This window comes from Photinus pyralis, unplaced genomic scaffold (assembly GCF_008802855.1).
Source record: "Photinus pyralis isolate 1611_PpyrPB1 unplaced genomic scaffold, Ppyr1.3 Ppyr1.4_LG6, whole genome shotgun sequence".
Lineage (NCBI taxonomy): Eukaryota > Metazoa > Arthropoda > Insecta > Coleoptera > Lampyridae > Photinus > Photinus pyralis.
In genome coordinates, this window is record NW_022170663.1 from 1,581,713 (window position 1) to 1,594,461 (window position 12,749).

The 12,749-nt window shown below is 35.3% G+C and overlaps 1 protein-coding gene across 2 annotated transcripts in view; it reads right to left on the bottom strand.

The window, feature by feature from the left end:
- Positions 1–466: 466 nt before the first annotated feature.
- The window catches only part of LOC116175208, a 30,636-nt gene continuing 18,353 nt past the window's right edge, over positions 467–12,749 (bottom strand). The window contains exons 2-4 of one of the 2 annotated variants that reach the window (XM_031493344.1): positions 1,714–1,848; positions 1,433–1,668; positions 467–1,380 (exon numbers count right to left, since the gene is read on the bottom strand). In XM_031493344.1, the coding sequence (XP_031349204.1) occupies positions 720–1,380; positions 1,433–1,668; positions 1,714–1,848 (1,032 nt within the window). In that variant the 3' untranslated portion in view covers positions 467–719. Of the gene's footprint in view, positions 1,381–1,429; positions 1,669–1,713; positions 1,849–12,749 lie in introns of both variants that reach the window. The other variant, XM_031493343.1, reaches the window with a different exon arrangement.

The following is a 12,749-nucleotide window of genomic DNA, read 5'->3' on the forward strand; positions in this document are numbered from 1 at the left end:
TTCAAAAAGGTGAGAATGAAAAGGTGGGATCTTGAGTGATAACTATGGCAAGGCAAAACAGTAAATAATTTCAATATCTCAGCTCTTCCGGCGCTTTAACTGCACAGGATGTCATGTTTGCCTTCTACCGATGTCAAATTCATTAGTGCAATCAAAAATTTTGTCCTGATCTAAGAATTATATCTGTTTTTGAACACTCCTTGACTGAAAAACTATTATTTGAACTGCGTGGTGTAAGCATTCCGATGACTGCAGATAGGCAACACATGATACAAGGAGCCAACTACCGATTTTCTCGATTTATTTTTCAAAATTTATTCCGATGGCCTTCAAAAAGTATTTTGCAATTCATTTTTGTTTTCCAAAAAATCGAAAAAACGGTAACCTGTAGCCCAGGTTCTTGAGAGGAAGATGGTATGGAAAATTTAAAACATCACTCTTCTTAAAGTTTCTAACTACAACTGAAAATACTTGATACATAACTAGAATAAATACTTAAAAACGACAACTAAGTAACACCACACAAGGAAAATGAATTTTGAAAATCGTTTACATTAAAGCCATGTTGTTAGAATTAGAAGGGGTTTACCCCAAAGCGAAAAAATAAAAAAATACTATTTGTACACACATTAAAAGCCTACGTTTTTTATAAATTATCACAATTAACATTAAAATCTCTTAAGTACAAATGGCGAAAAAATTCAGTGCGACATCTCGACTTAGACCCACAGCACTTTTAACGGCTTATCCGTATCGGTAGGTGTCGAGTTCCATCGTTTATGATTGGTAGGCGTTCGTTTATTTTCAGGCGTTTGCCATAGCTGAAAATCGGTTTTTGTACAGGGCTCTTTCGGTTCCTCGACGACGGTCGAGTTGGTTAGCGGTATTCCCAACTCCTGAAATGAGTTCATTGAGGAGAACCCGCTTTCGTCTTCAGCCGAGCTCACGCTGCTCAGTGCTGGAGAAGATTTTTCGATATTAAACTTCCGGTTTTTGATGTCCGTTTGGGCATCCTCGTTCAAGGTGGAGGAAGGAAGCATTTCGAGGTGGAATGAGTTGCGTTTCGAATGGTGCAGAGAAAGTTTGCGATTGAAGGCGGTGGATATTCTGATGTCCCTGTCGGGCGGCGCGCAAATCTGGAGACTGGAGGAGCAGCGCGAGGCGGGTCGGTGAGTTCCGTTCTCCTGTGTGCGTGGGAATTCCTTCGCCAGCTGCTCGAGGAATTTTAGATCTTCGGATGCGTCGTGATTTAGCTGAGCCAAGTCTGGCGCCGTTGTGTTCAGTAGGGATTGGGCGGTTCGGAGTAGTCGAAAAGCTTCTTGGGAAAGTTTTTCGGGGGGAATCTCGTCTGGAGGTTGTTGGGCTTTCTTCTGCCGCCGCCTGTAGGAAATCAAAGTTAGAATGATACCCGTCGTATTTTTAGGGTTACCACGTAAAATCTCTAAACGCCGTATACTCAGGAAGCGCATCGATTGCGGGAACGGTTGATCTTCTCTGGTCGACGGTACTATCCAGCAATTGATTCATGTGGTAGTCGCTTTGGGCCCTTAACACTGAGGAATTTGAGGGAACTTTTGAACCTAATATTTGCAAACTGCGGTATGCACGTTCGAGAAATTTGACTACTTGAGTCATAACCTCTTTGTACATCTCCTTACTGGATTCCGTCTAAAAATTCGAGTTTATAAGGTTTGTCTAATTCTCCCAATCTACCTGTTTTAATTGCCATTGCAACGTCTCAATTTGCGTTTTAAGCAGTAGATTTTCGATCGGCATTTCGGCTATGCGACTCGAACACGCCGACGACCTTCTGCTATCACTTACGTAATGTCCTCCAGCAAAGCACTCCTGAAACGAAACGTGTTTTAGATTGTTAAACAATACAATTGTGCGTGAAATCAGTCTTCCTGTTTCCTATGCGATATGATGTTAATTAACAAGCTATAATTACACGTACTCTTCTCTATGGTTAGTAAACATTATGGGAATTTACGAGCTATCTCTATCTGTTGGTAAATATAATAGGAAAAGTACAGTTGAAGAGTCACGACAACTTGTACAAATTCTCACAGAGTATATTATTTAATGATGAGCCGTTAATACGAGTATTGTTTTTTATTACAGTATCTACAATTTGTTTTGCTGTGATTTTAAAATTTCTCCCAAGCCGAATATGAAAAGGTGGAAAAATGAAAAATCGTATTGAATAACTACTCACTTCTTTAATCTATTTGTTTTATTTTATGCAATGGTAGGCGCAATGCAATGAAATGAAACTGATGATTTTTTTACCTTTGGTTGGTAAAAATTTAAGAGTATCTAAAATAATGGTGGACTAAGCACAAGTATGCTTTTGTATATCGCACGTTAAATATTAGCATTGAGTAGTTATCCTTCACTCAACGGTATTAGTTCGAATTGTTGAGTTCGTCTTTACATACCTACATCGCTTTATACGGATAGAAATTAAAATAGTATAGATTGTTCTACAATTAAAGCATTAGTGCTCGTGGATTAAACATTTAGATTCACTAGAAAACACGCTTTTTTAGTGCGTTTAATATACTATTTTTTTAGTATACTTGATAGAAAAGCTTCAATTGACGTGCGCATTTCTAAACAAAATTTACACAAATCACTGTGAAAAAATAAGATATTAAGTAAGGACCTTCCATGGTTCTAATCTGTAAAATGCCACAAAACATTCAATGAATGGAGAGCAGGAAACATGTAAAGAAAATTAGTTACTGAAAAGCACACAGCGCCAAAATGTGATAAAAAGGTGACAGATAAAAAAAAACGCAAATACACTATAAACTATAAGATAGGTATATAGAGACACATTAAATGAAAAGAAGCCTTTCAAATGTCATTGGCATTCTATTAAAAAATTAAGTTTTCATTGTTTTTGTAATATAATTGGACAAAAACCATTGACTAGCGTTGCCCATAGCTCATTTTCTAATATTTGAATATGCACAACTTAATTATGAAAAAATATCAATAAGGCAAAGTTTTCCAATCAAAGCTAAAGAACAGAGAACTTGAAGACTGTAAAACCTTATGGAACACGACCCTTAAAAGCCGGTATAAGTTTTAAAATGTTTTAAAAAACTCGTGAAAGCTCTTAAAGGAACTACTCTTAAACCATCTTGAAGCTTATTACAAATTTGCAAGGATTTTCTAAAGCCTAAAAACCAGCCTTGTATTTGCAATAATTCCCGTTTTATTTGTTCAATTAACGAACCTAAAATGACTATTGTCTTCGAAAACTGGATATGCTGTAAGAGGATAGCTACCCCAACAATGATCACATCAGAAAATATCCGATGGTTATTTGAGAGCAATAATTAGAGGTACACTTTTATCAATCGATGCGAAGTTAACGGTATACAATATTCATAAACTGGCGCAATGGATGTATGGAATTTTTCAATACAATAGACTCCCATGGCAGAAACAAAAATGTCGATTGACCCTAATCCACCCATAACTAAGAAAATTACCAGGTTTGTATATACATTCAAACTTGCATTCCTTGTAACCACCAATTTCAAGCATCAAATAATTTTGTAAACGACCCATCTGAAAATCTTTCTCAGGATATATTCCACAAGTCAATTACCTACAGCTGTAAGTTGACAAATGACAAGCAGTAACTAACCCGAGAACTAACCACTGTAACAGTATAATTACAGGCCGTTACAACAGAATTATATCATTTCCGGTCATCATCAAAACAAACTCCCCACTGATGAGCGAAGGTAATTATATTTCCAGCCCGACCTCTATATGTTTCAAAATGGCCATCCCCAGTGAAGGCCGCGACAAGACAGTCTTTGTCTCCGATTTGTTCCACCGACAAAGGCGCTAATTAAAAATTTCTTTTCTTAAGTCACACAATTAATTAAAGCTTTCAACATCTCAATAATCGCGTTGGCATTACCTAACGGTTCTATAATAATAATAAGAAAAAAATCAATGCTTATAGATGTACCCAAAGAAGACTAGATAAATAATTAATACTCCGCTAGGAAGATTGCTATTTTTCTATTATTTATAATACACGTAGAGGTTATTAATCGCGCTATAAATTCACACGGACTCGCGAGATTCCTCCTGTATAGAAAGGTGTGGCATCTCTTCAATTTGATACGAGCAGGAAATGACACTACCAAATAATGGTAACGCATGTGACAAACTTCGATCTTACTTTCTTTTCTTGTTGGTGCGTGACTTTTACGTTTAGTAGACCAAGAACTTTGGTATTTTGCGAAGTAATTTTTTTCCTAATAATTTGAACTAAGTGAGTATGCCGATTGTATTGAAGATCAACCTTCAGTAAAATAATTTGTTTCCAATAATTCAACGCAAAATTGTGCAAATGGAATGATGAACGTTGTGGTTAATATCAACTAAGAAAAATGAAACGATTTTCCTCCCTCGTTACGCTCGTTGATTTCTTTTTATCACCAATGTGCAGACAAAGCCGCCTTAGTATACTTACCTTAGATTAATTGTCGTGGAAAAATAGTTCTTATACACCCAACAACCGAACTCATAATTATGAAAATAAGTGCTCGGTTAAACTTTTTCGACATGTAATTTTTCGTTTCGTCCGACCGTCTAACTCGCAAGTGAAAAGAGTCCAACAATTATCAATGAGTGAACGGGTTCACGTTTGACAGTGTTTTAAGTTAAAAGAGCTAAAAGTTTAAACTCCCGGATCAAGATTTAAGACTTAAGTGTTGCTAGTTCAACCCTATCATAGGCATTTCAAGATTCAAAAGTTTATTATGTCTAGTTTTACAAATTAAACCGCAAAAGTTGAAAGTTTAATACGATGAGCTTCGAAATTTAAGCATATTTATCACCATTTTCCAATTTCAAGGTTCAAATTAGGGGTTTCAACCCGTTAAATCATCCTTGTCTCAGTACTGAACTTTATACGGCAATTAGCATTCCTTCTTAAAATTGAATTCCAACGTTTAAAGTAAAATCTTCAACCTTTCTACACTTACGAAACTGTAAAGCTTATCGTTAGACAGCGGAACAGTAAGTGACAATGAAACTGTATACCAATTAAATTCCAATCCTGAAACTTCTGGCGTAGAGCTTGAAATTAAAACTCTAATGGTCGAGGCCACATTCTATAAGAAAAATTTTTTTCCGGGTCGATCTGAGACAATTTCTTTTGAGGGTCTCAAAAAAAGGCAGTGTACAACCTTCCTTTTTTACCAAAAATCGACTGCACCAAAATTTCTCGGGAAAACACTTTTTCTTATTAATTTTGGTGCGTAGAATCCAAAACAATTCGTACTTTTTCGATCAGACTTCTCAATCAAAAGTTATAGACTAGAAACCAATTTCGAAAGAAAATTCAAAGGGCTGTAACTTTTGAACTAGTAGCCCAATCTTGGAACTGTTTGAAATTATGGATTCTACAGGCCACATTCTATAAGAAAATTTTTTTGCCGGGTCGATCTGAGACAATTTCTTTTTCGTGGCTCAAAAAAAGGCAGTGTATAACCTTCCTTTTTTTACGAAAAATCGACTACACCAAAATTTCTCGGGAAAACACTTTTTCTTATTAATTTCCAATTTCATTCTTCCAACAATAGGTACGCCTCAATGTGCACCTTTTAAATCTAGGTATTCTAACTTTATCACTGAGCTTTCAGCTCTGAGTGTCAATCATTATCTTCATATTTTGGCTTCAAACTTCAAGATTCGGCGGTTTTGATTACATTAACTTGAAGCTACATTCTCGGTTGGAAATATCCAGCGTCAAGATTTCACTTAAGTTCCAGCCGTGATTTGGTAAAAATGTTCAAAATTTTAACTATTAAATGCCTCCAACCTTTGTTTAAGAGTAATAAGAACAGTTACGTGCGAGAAAAGAATGAGGCAACATAAAATTGCATTCTCACATTAATGCCATCGGTAGCTATATACTAGCCTTGATTTCATTTCACCGACTTGTACCATGGATTCTATGAATGGGGTTGTGCTACTAACCCTTGAGAATTCAGAGTTCATTTTATGAGCACTAGCTAGTTTATCAAAAACGTCCAAAAATTTTTATTTACTCTAAACAGGTAGAGATCTAAGACGATTCCATGATTCGTTTCATGCTTCGAGTAGACCAAAAGACAAAATATGTAAGCGAATGTTTTTTATTGAAATCTGTGTAATTCTTGAGAAAAGTAAGCTCTTCGTGTAGTTAATGTGTAATTGTAAATTATAATCTCTTCAAACTACCAATACCAATACAATAATGTGCATTACAAAACTTACCAATTCAAAGTAAAGACTTCAGTCTTGATTTTGCAGATGCAGATTACACCAGAAAACCGGAAGTTAGCAACAAATAAATTAAATACGAAAGTAACCGTCTTAACGGAATTTCTGACTTTCGGTTTTAATCGAACTTTTCTTTGAATTATTGTAATAGCGGTAGATGTACTTTATGAATGCAAAAATTATGTTTTGTGAAAGTTAAATTTGCACAGTAAAAGCCTGTCAACTAATTCAGAAATTGCTTTTTGATGACGCAGTACACTAAAAATTCAATAATATCAACAGACAACTAGGATCCCGTCGATACGCATATATAAAAGTTGTGAAATGTTCCTCCGATAATTGTTTGTGTGGGTAGGTAAATATCTTGAAAGTAGCTGTACAAAAGGTCAAATGTCTCGTGTGGTCATGGAAATCTAAATCCGTTTTACTTTTTATAAGAATTCCTTCTTCTTACATTTTTCACAAATTGCAGACAGTTTCTAAATCTGCATATCTTACGAGTATTATTCATAAGGCAGCTGTAACCGATGCGTCCAAAGTGTTGAAGAAGCCGTACATGATATTACAGTAAGGAAGGGACAGTTAGCTTGCTACTGGAACTGATGAACGTAATGAAAGTTTAGAAGAGGCCTTTCAATTACCAGTCCAAAATGCTCTATATACTGACGATTTAATAATTTATTGTACGGAGAGGGTAACTACAACGCCCTTTACTCTAAAATACAATAGACGAAATCTACTACGGTCTAACTTTTGATAGTAGGCTCACTTAGAGAAAGCACATCGAAGAGACCAAAGCCAACTGCATGAAGACGATGAATATCGTCAAAACACTTGCACACTACCATTGGGGAGCTCAAGAAAAATGCAGCTAAGAGTATATAGGTCAAAGTCTGAACCTCCAACTTTTCGTTGCATACCCCGTATAAACATAATCGAGGAAGTAAAGATATTCCATTCATTTCAACAGTACCCCCTTCTCAATGGCTGTAAGTGTAATAAGTCAGACATAATTTCGTAATTTCAAAATCTCGAAAATCTGTATGCGCATTGATAAATTTGCTATAGTGCACCCTAGGAGCTAAGTTCGTAATAATGTCTTTATTGTATCCATACGTATTACTTCCCATTTTTTTTATTGCACTAGGTAAATGGATGGATAATGACATATCATCATTAGTGTAAAATATTTAGAAGGAATAGAACCATACACTCAACATTCCAATCTTCAAAGTGTATTTTTAATGGCAGTGTTGGGAATAATTATTAGATATTATTATAGTGCACAGCCGTATAACTATTATAGACAGTAAACTATGTAATTATCTAAATTATGTAATTATTTCAACCTTGGCCTTGTTAGGACGAAAGATGTGCCCGACAAAATACCATTAAATACGTAACCTGGAGATGGAAACGATTTCCTACTTTCAGCTTAATTTAACATATATAACGATTAATGATGTGGCACCTACATGACATTCGTGTCAAACGTAGATGATTGTCTGAGCTATGTTCTTCTGCAAAGCAAAGAATGACTGGGAAGTATGCCGAATTGTTTAAATACCCAATAAATCATTTGAAGAAATTTGCAAGTCACTAACCATAACTGTTTACTGGTTTTCTAGGCGCGTAATTCGTTATCTTTCGGCATTTGGGTCAACGCTAACATTTTTGCTTCCGATTGTGGTTAATTACGGCCTAAGCCTAAAAATTCCGCTATAATTTCTTATAAAGATTACTATCGTCTAAAATCCAATTAATCGGCAAATATGATTATGGTTCCGAAATAGAACTCTTAAAGATATCGCTAGTAGAAGCCACACAACTAAGGACTTTTATGTCACATCAGAAGCGTAATCATGCAGAAGACTACAGTTTCATGTGAAAAGTCAGCTAATAGTCTTATTTAAATTACCGAGAATTGTCACATTACACAAATTAATTCCTCCATCTCCTTTAGGAAGTCGTAAAACTACGAGTTGTACATATCCGCGCAGGACCGGATATTCGGTAATTATGATAATTGCTCCATGAATATTTATTAATTGATAGTAGTTCAAGGTGTTTATTAATAGTACAAAGCGCCACACGCCGCTGTATCCGAAAAAAATGGTACCCCGTCCGATACTCCGGAAATCTAATTACACGAAATGTCTCGTTACGCTACGCAACGATAGAAATAATTATAATTTACAAATCTTCCAAACATAAAAAATAATGTCGTGTATTATAAGTCATGCAATAACGTTATTCAAGATTTATAAATCAAAAAAGGATATTTCGACACGATGCATTTACTCGCGTTTCCGATGACGTCTACGGATTTAGAGACTCTAAATTTGTTTGAGATGAGATGAAAGTACGTACACTGAAAATAGTTGTTCGACGTTTTTCTTTCAGCTTAAGAGGTTTTGCTCTAGTTCGTTATTAAAACAGATTTATGTTACTGGTAGATTTCTTCAGCTTTATTTGTAAATGTACTCATTCGATTTCTGTACATTGACCATAATTATTTGTACTTACAGGTAGTTGTCCAAGAAGGCAACATGCGTACTTACATACAATGTATGTGTGACGATTTAAATTTTTATTTAAATTTGGTTGGTTTTTGCAGGTGAAAAAATATCTAGAAACATCATACGGAACTAAAGCACCCACTTGGGCTTACATTTATAACCTTTAACTTTCGGCAACGATTAAAACGATGCTATAGACAGAAAATTCGCTCCCGGAACACTTTACCCTCAAAATATTCGCCCCGAAAGATCCAAATCTGAAAATTCACCCCTAAGATTTTCCTTCAAAAGAGTCAACATCGGAAAACTCACTGAGTAATGAGTACATTTTCAATATCTTTAATGGTAAAGTTCCGGCTAAGGTATAGTAGTAGAGAGAGAAAGTGGGCCCAACAGTATCGCTCCTGAATTACCAGCATGATTTTACATGGGTAGTAACATATGATAATATCCCAAAAAGTCAAAATTTTCGTTTCCACCCTGTATCTCAGAAATAAAGGTGGCTAGATTGATTCTGTTTGTAGTACTAAAAGTTTCACAAAAAAAGTGGCACAAGGTCGCGAAAACAGCAGAAGATACACTGCAGTCTTAACTAAAATGGGGCACACGGTACATACCAGTAAAGTGAGATTTTAGACGTACTCCGAACTTGTCACCCTTTTAAATGTGTTGTCGAGACATTAGCACATGAAGCTGCGATCCTCACCTGGAAATAGGCCTCGTCTAGACCTTCTATATTCTTTAAATCCGTATCCATACGATTACAGTGTTTGTCAATGTTAGTAATGGTCATCGAAATGCAATAATTATTTAACGAGCTTTTAGTATGCCACTTTCACAAAACATGATATCTGCATTTATAAATGTGGAAGTGCATCTACCCCCATGGCAGTAAATCAACAAACATTCCATTAAAACCGAAAGTCAGCAATTCTCATGAGATATTAACACTTTCAAATCGAGTCTTATATTAGGCTTTCCTCCAGTTTTCAGGTGTAGCCTCATTTGCATAAAATCACAAAATCAAGAGGAATCGGTGTTTGTAAAAAAATCTAAATAAATATGCGATAGTATTGGTGCTAGATCTTAATTTGTTTACGGTTAGTGTTGTATCAGTAGTGGTTTTGCTTTTGATAATAGAAAAACTTGTAATTGCACAGCATCACAGGTTGAGTCAAAGTTTCACAAGAATATTGAAGTGTAACGAGTTCAATAAACGAGATTTACTTACATTCCTGACATATGAATCTCAAGTTATATAAATGATCCGAACGAGAAAGGAATAACAATATAAACGAAAAATTGATTGACATAAATTATTGAAAAAATCGTTCTGTAGTGTAGTTTGAAGTGTAGTAATTGCAATTGCTGTTCATTAATCGACCCAATGGATGTTGCAGTTTGATTGATTTTTACTTCGCTTTTTATGTTTTTTGAAGTGCTGACTTTTTCTTTCCCGGGAAATCGTGAGAAACCGTACAACGATCGCGATGACGATTACGGTCCCATCTTGTGTTTTGTTAAACAAATTCTAAATCTATTTTTTGGCGACCTTTGGGATATCGCTGGTAGTTTTAGCATAAAAACGAAAGAGGCCACTAGACAAAAGGTAATGATTCCACTTGTAAAGGATACGCGTAATGTGAATCAAAATAATAGTCAGGGAGACATTTCTGAAAAAGGCTCTCTAAATCATGTCTAACGGCGTTTTGTGCTACAAACTGGCAACAGGCGGTTTTAGACTAATTCGACCCCGCTGAAAACGATGTTGCCAGACCTGATTTTGGCATTTAACCCCTTCAATCCAAGATGGCGACTGAAATTACCGCATTTCGGTTATTTCGAGCCCCCAAGGTACTCCTATTTCTATAATCTAGCCCAACAAAGGCGGCGCAAAGGCCAGTAATTTAGAAACAGCTAACTGAAGAAGTAAACTGCAATTCTAATATTTTTAATCATAGATTAAAGTTAATCATCGTATTTGAAACCGGGCGCAAAGGTCGCAGTCGGACCATATCTTAGTTTATCGACTTATCGCCCAGGAAACATCTATACCAAAACCACAAACATTTCCTTTATTAAGATCACCATTAGGAAAGGCAGTAGCATTGAAAAACAGTATAATCTTCAAGTTAACATGTGATAAGTAACAAAAAAATTGTAGAGAGGTGAGCCTATAAAACTCATAAACTTGGAAAGCTCTATTTATTATCGGACGAAATATAACGAGTTGTCTATTAGGTGCTTGTTCTACAATGTGTATGGAAACCTCGGAAACAGAGGTAGAGAGATGATAAAGTGGAAAAGAATTGTATTTTTACGAGTAGTGTTTAATACTCCTCTTGTTTTTTTTTGGGAACTGTTAAGCAGATTTCACAAAAAAGAACAATGTTTTTTATTTCTGTCGATGCCTATAGCTTTGATATTATATCTTTCCCAGACTTTTTAAACACTTACAAAAATGATGATTTTAATAAAGATCCATCTTCATTTTTACAGCGCATTTCTTTCTATCAAGCCCTTTTAATTCCTTCGTGTCCTTTTCATCTGCTGTGATTTTTAGGTAATTTCTTGTGAAAAATCTTTCTTATTAATTTGGGTGCGTAGAATCCAAATCAATTCGTACTTTTTCGATCATACTTCTTAATCAAAGGTTATACCTAGACTAGAAACCAATTTCGAAAGAAAATTCAAAGGGCTGTAACTTTTGAACTAGTAGCCCAATTTTGGAACTGTTTGAAATTATGGATTCTGCAGGCCACATTCTATAAGAAAATTTTTTCCGGGTCGATCTGAGACAATTTTTTTTTCGGGGCTCAAAAAAAGGCAGTGTATAACCTTCCTTTTTTACCAAAAATTGACTGCACCAAAATTTCTCGGGAAAACACTTTTTTTTATTAATTTTGGTGCGTAGAATCTAAAACAATTCGTACTTTTTCGATCGGACTTCTGACTTCTCAATCAAAAGTTATGGACTAGAAAGAGGTGCGGACTGGCCCGGGGAGGCGGGTGGCGATTGCCACCTGGCCTGTACGTCATAATGGCCCGTTGGAAATTTATAATATAATAAATTGTCGTTAAAAGTGATTGTAATACTGAGGATCCTTCGATATTTCGTTGTATCGGTTTATTATCTTCGCATTTTTTTTTTAAGTATAGATATCGAAAACGATACTGGCATAAATCTAAAAATACAGGACGTCAAATGAGTAATAAAGAAACTCAAAGAATTTTCTTTTAAGTCTAATTGTCTCATTGTAATACTAATAACTGTTTTGCACGTGTAACTTGTAACATTAGAACTACCAACTTCTAACATTGTAACATTACATATTATACTACGTTTCTTAATCAATAATTTTGCACTATTAGAAGTTAAATAATCTCATTAAACTAAAATGAGATAGTTAATTACTAGATAGTGGAACATAATTCAATTCAGTAACATACATAATAGGGAATCTATTCCAATTTCATTACTGCTAAAACCGTATATGCAGGTACAGTCAAAGATAACGCTGGGCATTTGTTTATTGAGTTGGTAGCAAGTACGCCACTCATCTACAATTTAAATTAGAAAGTTACACCAAAATCGACTACACCAAAATTTCTCGGGAAAACACTTTTTCTGATTAATTTGGATGCGTAGAATCCAAATCAATTCGTACTTTTTCGATCAGACTTCTCAATCAAAAGTTATAGACTAGAAACCAATTTCGAAAAAAAATTCAATGGGCTATAACTTTTGAACTAGTAGCCCAATCTTGGAACTGTTTGAAATTATGGATTCTTCAGGCCACATTCTATAAGAAATTTTTTTTCCGGGTCGATCTGAGACAATTTTTTTTTCGGGGCCCAAAAAAAGGCAGTCCTCTTTACATGCTACATCATTTCTTTTCCACCACATCTCACTAGTCTTTCCGGCTA